General features: G+C 30.7%; 2 protein-coding genes across 2 annotated transcripts; one reads left to right on the top strand and one right to left on the bottom strand.

Moving 5' to 3' along the window:
- The first annotated feature begins 1,412 nt into the window (after positions 1-1,412).
- LOC110693359 ((3S,6E)-nerolidol synthase 1-like) lies at positions 1,413-5,250 on the top strand. The gene is made up of 7 exons (XM_021870493.1): positions 1,413-1,637; positions 2,093-2,354; positions 2,816-3,221; positions 3,472-3,687; positions 3,979-4,117; positions 4,237-4,485; positions 4,887-5,250. The coding sequence occupies exons 1-7, from the start codon at positions 1,413-1,415 to the stop codon at positions 5,145-5,147; spliced, it is 1,758 nt and encodes a 585-aa protein (XP_021726185.1). The 3' UTR covers positions 5,148-5,250.
- Positions 5,251-6,649: 1,399 nt separating this feature from the next.
- Positions 6,650-7,021, bottom strand: LOC110693358 (dirigent protein 19-like). The gene has a single exon (XM_021870492.1). It carries the CDS (start codon positions 7,019-7,021, stop codon positions 6,650-6,652), a length of 372 nt encoding a protein of 123 aa, XP_021726184.1.
- Between the last annotated feature and the right edge of the window lie 362 nt (positions 7,022-7,383).

The following is a 7,383-nucleotide window of genomic DNA, read 5'->3' as shown; positions in this document are numbered from 1 at the left end:
AATTTCACTTTCATTCAATTCAGTTCAATCAGTTCAGCTCAAATCAGTTCAATTCAGTTCCTAATTTCTTTCTCTCATATATAAACAATTCGGTTCATTTCAATTCAACTTAGTTCAATAAATCTGAACATGCCCCTATTGTAAATCGGATGTAAACAACAAATATTGCTCAAAATATATGAACTAAAGTGGTAAGTTGTTAGTGATAAGCTCAAGAATAATTGGAGAAAATAGCTTAGCCCTTGCATCGATTATAACGACAATATATATAAACAATAAAAAAGGAAACCTAACATGCCTAAAACTCCTAATCTAAGAATTTTAAAGCCCTAATCTCACAAATTTGCAAAATAGAAAACAAAGCGGAAGAACAAACTAGGATCGAAAAATTCTCTAGAAAATAGTGATACCATGATAAACTCAAGAACAATTGGAGAAAATGGCTTATCCCTTACATTGCTTATAACAACAAATCAACAATATGTATACACAATACAAATTAAAAGGAAACCTAACATGCCTAAAAGTCCTTACTAGATAAACCTGGCATAAATAAAATATTAACATATACAGAGATAACTAACCGACTTCTAATAGTTAGTGCCTTAATGACATATATTAATTTCCTAATAATTAGGATTATTTAGTAGTTAGAAGTTTGTAACATAATTGTATTTAATTGCTATTTGCATTAATGAGAAATATCACAAAAATTATGTACAGTAGAACACTTCTCTCTACAAAACACTTGAGTTTATTTGCCTAGCTTTACAACAAATTAGACATGTATGGGTACTTCTTCTATCATCTCTACTAATTATTCAATGTAAAATTTTAGTATTATAAAGTAGTAAATTAATAATAATACTGATTAATTAATACTCACTTCATCAGTCAATTTATATATATATATATATATATATATATATATATATATATTTATATATATAAAGTTATTTAATTTTTACTCATACTCTAGTATTGATGATTTCAACAGTTTTTATTTTAATGAATATACATTTTCCTCAAAATACAAAAAAAAATAAAAATAAAAAATAAATAAAATAAAAATTAACATAGTATATAGAATATGACATGAAACTCATTTTAATTGATTAACTATTATATTTATTCTTTCAGGTTACCGGTTTTTATTATCCGACCAGTTAATTCATAAGTTACCACAATCAAACTGTACTGTACGTGGCTGTAGTTAATTACCTTTGTATTGCCAAAATTGGCAAAATCATTTTCCATGAGATATTAGAAAACTTAAGTCTATTTAGTTTGCTATCATTAAGTACGATCAATTAGCTTTCCAACCACAAAAGATAGAGGAACTTGGCCAGGCTTATGAATTATCAGCTTAAATACCATAGTTGGATTACAAAGAAAGAATAAAACTCCACACTATGGTTGCTTATGGTGCCCTTCCCCTCAACGTGTTTCCTGTGTCGCCGTTCCTCACAAAGAAGGAAACTCGAATAGCCATGGATACTTCTGTTGTCATCTCTACTTATAATTCAAAGAGAAATATTGGTAATATAGAAAATAAGGGATTTAAAGATTTTCATTGTATTGTGCATGCCATTTCAAAGGATATCACCTTCGTCGACGATCAAATCTCTTCTACATCAGTTGAGTCTTAATTTATTTAGCGCATGTTTAGTGCTTCCTTTGTCTGTTTGTTTCATTTGTGTTTTTTACACAATTTTATACACACATTGCACATTTTATATTTCATCAAGACATAATTGGTACAACACATTTGAAAAAATATATATTGGATATTGAGAATCCTATGTGAATATGTTTTTTCTTATATATTAAAAAAAAAAAAAAAAAAAACTATTTATTCTCATTACAATTTTTTTTTTCTCAAACTGAAGATTTCAAATAAAAAAGAACAAATGGATGATTTTTTTCTTCAATTTCTAGGCTTCAAGCTATGTATGTAGTGCATGTAGTACACTTGCAACATTATTGTTTTTGCTTATCTATTAGGGCAATACATTCTACAGAAGATGGAATAATTTTTGCCTAGTGTTTATAACATATATAGTCAAATAATCAAATTTTCTTCTTTTTTCAGGATGAAAATCAGCTTGAAGAGTTGGTGAAAAAGATTAAGAAAATAATGGCAAGCAAAAAATATGGTAATATAGAAGAATTGGTTATAATTGATGCTATACAACGAATAGGTCTTGAATATTATTTTCGAGATGAAATCAGTGCTGCTTTAGAAAAGCATTATAATTTATATCATAGTACAATCGAAGAAGGTACTGATAATCTTCATGATCTAGCTCTTCACTTTCGCCTGTTGAGACAACATGGATACCATGTATCTTCAGGTATTTCATTTTTAATTTTTATTTATACTTTGAGATTAGGTAAAAAAAGATTACAACGACTTAAATCCTTGATGTAATGGAGGATTTTAGACCAAAAAGTACAAAAGATCGAGGTTTGAACTTTTAACTTTTAGGTTAAAGTATATTGAATAAAAAACTACTGTGACAACCTTTTGTATGGTAGCTTTACATCTCTATTTATGCCTAGTTTTTTTTTTATAAAAAAAATTTACGGGTGACAGACCCTTATAAACCTCAATGAAGATCCTTCCATGTCGCATAGGTCAACTTAGTACGAATCAACAAGCAAAGCTTCCTACATTTTGTTCATCTCTTTACTTTAATTTCTTAAATCCATGTCCTATATTTTGTTCTTTGTATATGTTGCGTACAAATCAAACATATAACGTACCAAATTAGATCGGTAGCTAGTCTTATCCATTTTTTAATCCCCAATGTAGATGCTTTGGCAAAATTCAAGGACAAAAATGGGAATTTCAATCAAGAACTTGCAAAAGACATAAATGGGTTGATGAGCCTATTTGAAGCGTCTCAATTTAGAACTAGAAGTGACTATGTTCTTGATGATGCAAATAAATTTAGTCGCAAACTATTGAAGGCCTCGTTGTTGAAGAATATTGAACAATTTGAGGGTTTGGTAATAGGAAACACACTTCGTTATCCATATCATAAAAGCTTGCCAAGACTAATGGCCAAAAAGTTTCTTCCTTGTTTCAAATCATCCCTAATGTTTCTCCACGATTTCAATCATATCAACGATTGGATAAATGAGGTACACGATCTAGCAAGAATCGACATCAACTTGGCTCAAATATCACAACAATTGGAACTAACCCAAGTTTCGAGGTATATGATTTATATCATATAGTAATACTCCCTCCATCCCTTAATAAGATTCCTTCTTTCTATTTTGACTTTTTTTTTCTCCAGCGAGACAATCAATGTCTAAATAAGAAAAACTTTTAGATCAGTGAAAGGCTAGGGTATGTGTAGTACTAGATTAAGATTTTCATTTATTTGCCAAAAAAGTAAAGTAATTTTTTTTAGTGATTTACCATGTTTATCTAATTACAGAACAAATTGTGGATTTTGCTAGATGGGTAAACGAGCTTAATTTGGAGGAATTGCAATTTGCAAGAATTGAGCCATTAAAGTGGTATATGTGGTCAATGGGAATTCTTCCTGGGCTCGATATGTCCGAAGAGAGATTAGAGATTATGAAAGCAATATCATTTAGCTACATGATTGATGACATATTTGATGGTTATGGAACGTACGATGAGCTCTATTTATTCACAGAAGCCATTAAGAGGTACGCTTTATATGCATGAATGTAAAACTGACTCGACTTGAATAATTAAATACAACTTATAACTTTACCTATCTTAAGCTAGGTGATCCAATTTTGACTGAATCCAGATCTAAATAATTAAACCTAATGTACTAATTTGAAATGGAACATATTTCGCATATCATGAACTTATTTTGCAACAATTAAACTTTCTTCAACATATAATACGACATTATTGTTAGTTATTGTTGTATGTACATTATTGTATGTTGATCATACTATTTACTATATGTTAATATTACATTATTACAGATGGGAAACCGCTGATGTTACACAATTACCCAATTGCATGAAAGTTTGCTTCAAGGCTCTTCTAGAAACCACAAATGATTTTAGCTCCAAAATTCAAACAAAGCATGGATGGAATCCAGAACAATTCTTAAGAAAATTGGTACAATTCATGCACTTTTTTGAAGAGATTAATAGGATGATAGATTGTTATATTCAGATTTAATTGTCAAGTTATTATTTCAAACTACGCTATTAAGTCTATATTAATTAATGATGCAGTGGACAGAGCAATGCAACGCATTCTTTATTGAGTTGAAATGGAGTGTTAACAAGTACTCACCTAACCCTAAGGAGTATCTAAACAACGGGATAGTTAGTTCGGGAACCCATGTAGTTATGGCACACGCATTTTTCCTTCTAGGCAAAGAAATCAACAAGAAGAGTTTGAAAGAGTTGAGTAGCCTTCCTTCAATTATATCTTCTACAGCCACCATTCTTCGCCTGTGGAATGATGTAGGGAACCATATGGTATGCACACTAGTTTCTTGCTTTGCCCTTTTTTAAACACGATAAAAAATCCTACCTGGTTTTTTCGTCCCTTGTTTATCTTTTAATTGACACATACTTGTATATTGTAAGTTCCTAACATACTTTTAATTATTACTAAGGGTCTGTTCTCATACGATTATTTTTGGTTCAGTTCAGTTCAGCTCTAATAAGTTCAGTTCAGTTCATCTCTAATAAGTTCAGTTCAGTTCAGCTCTAATAAGTTATGTTCAGTTCAACTCCTAATTTCCTTCTCTTATAAAAATATTCATTTCAGTTCAGTTCAGCTCTAATAAGTTCAGTTCAGTTCAGCTCAATTCAGTCAATGAGAACAGACCCTAAGTATATACATGTAACAACTTTTCGAAATATGATTTTTGTAGGATAAGACTCCAAATGGTGAAGATGGTTCCTACGTAGATTGGTACATGAAAGAACATAAAATAAGCTCATATGATATCGCGAGGAAGCATGTTAGTCGAAAGATTTCAGATGCATGGAAGTGTATCAATAAGGAGTACATGTCGTCTACATCTCCGTTCTCAAAAGAGTTCAAGGAAGCCTGCCTTAATTTAGCGAGGACGGTTCCCATTATGTATAGCCAGGATGAGAGTGATCATTTTCAATTCATGGTGGAACCCTAAAATTTGTAATCCCATGATTAAAGTTACTCTACATACCCACTCGATTAAAAAAGTTCTCACAAAAGAAATTAGATGGAAAAAGTAAAGTAAGACCGATGGGTAAAAAAAGAAAAATTATATGACTTCCTAGAGATAACAAATGGATTGTTCCTAGGACACAATAGTTTACTTAGTCAAATTTTTTTTGACTTATATATGCCATAGAATAAAATTAAATTATTTATTTTACGTCAATATAAAGTCAAAAACAATTTAATTACTTAATTAATTAATTATCGTAATGAGAATGTATATATGTAGGAAAATAATTTATTATCAATCATATAAGATGTTAATGATATTATTAAGAGAAAAAATAAGCTTACAAAAAATACTCCATACTCTACTATTGATTACTAATGGAATAAGAAGTGAGTTAAATTGCCTAAAATTGAATGATAAATCGGAGTGTTGCTAAAACTTGCTCTCAATAAAGCATATAACAAAGTTAGGGAAATGCGAGAAAGTAGCATGGTTATTCATGATTTAGTTCATTGAAAAATGATATGCTACGTAACTTTCACATATAATCATCTTGGATTGTATAAATCTCCTTGGTCGAATTAATTTACATTTATATATACTTGTAATATATAATAAGGTTTATATATAAAAATTACATTCCTAACTTTGTTTGGAAACCTAATTTAGTTCGTTATATAGATATATTTACACAAAATACATACTCGTACATTGATCTAATCTCTATCATGAAGTGCTCGTATATAGATATATGTTGTTGCGTTAACTAGTTCAGCTAAAATAAGGTTTTTAGTGGACAACAATTATTTAAAGAGCATATATAAGACCCAGGCTTGAAGCTCGTCCTCTTTGTATCATTCTTAATTTCTTGTGACTCCTTAGTATGACCAAAACTAGTCATAGAATAAATTTATAATTTTATTTTATTTTTTGTAAATATTGTTTAAAGAAGGAATGATCGAAACAAGCCACTGCAAAAACAGTTCGTTGTGCTTAATTAGCTTGTTAGCATCCCTTATTTACATGGCGCATGTGACATGCGTGTTGATAAGTGCACTCTATGCACCTATAATATATTACTATACTAATATACTATCATTATTTAACTAGCCTCTGATCTTCTTTGTTCCTCCATAATAGTATATGCTCTCTTTGTCCTATACTATTTGACACGGTCAAACATTGTACACATGTCAATGCACTACTTTGACTTTATTTTTATAAATTAAATATTAATGAAAATTATTTTAAAAATTATATTATAAAACTTTATATTAAAACTTATCTAATAACATATTTTATGATATCCCATAAAAAAAAAATTAAAATTAAAATAACAAAACAAAACAAAACATATTTTATGATAAACATATTTTTATTATGGTCATGCAATTAAAAAAATTCCAATGTCTCATGTATTATGGGACGCAGGAGTACATCTTATTCAAAATAAATATACACATGAAGAGCCATAAGGTACATTAATGGACTAGAGCAGCATGAAGCCAATACAGTTGAAATTCAACCTTGTAACAAGTAGTAGGACTCATAAGATCAACTGGAGAAATAATCATGTAACCTTGAATAAATCGAAAGTCCCCCGTACCTCCAACAAGAGGAAGTTCCGTAACTTGGGTAAAGTGACAACTCCCTACATTCAATAGCTCACCTTTGTAACCTTTCAGGTTCAAAGTAGTCCTACAAGTGCAAATCATTCTTTCGCCATCAAAGTTTGTGGTGACCGCGAATGCCTCCATGTAGCCTAAGAGTTTAGATGACGGGTTTGGTGTCTCAGTGAGGGGGTCATTTACGGCGAACATAGAGCCAAAGGGGTATGATACTTTAGGGATCATGTGTTTTGGACTCTTTACACCTTTGACTATGATGTAGGCAGTTTTGTTGAAGGTTTCGTGAAGGTAGACGGTGAAATGGACCGACTTTAGGCCGGGATTACTCCGTTGTTGGCGGTCTAGATTAGTTGTGGTTGTGCTAAGTTTGGGAGGAGCAAGAAAAACACAAGAGTGAGCAAGGAGTGAGCCATGATATACGTAGTATATGATAATGCTTAAGATAGTGTAAGCTTATGTGGAGCAAATATGTAACAAGGGGGGTTTTATAGAGGTGATCAAAATTCGGGTCGGGCCGGGCTGGGCTTTTCCAGGTTTTTATAACAACCTTAAGTCTTAAACAAAAAAGAAAAAGTTAACCAAATCTT

This window comes from Chenopodium quinoa, unplaced genomic scaffold (genome assembly GCF_001683475.1).
Source record: "Chenopodium quinoa cultivar QQ74 unplaced genomic scaffold, ASM168347v1, whole genome shotgun sequence".
NCBI lineage: Eukaryota > Viridiplantae > Streptophyta > Magnoliopsida > Caryophyllales > Amaranthaceae > Chenopodium > Chenopodium quinoa.
This window is presented reverse-complemented; position numbering and strand designations above follow the sequence as displayed.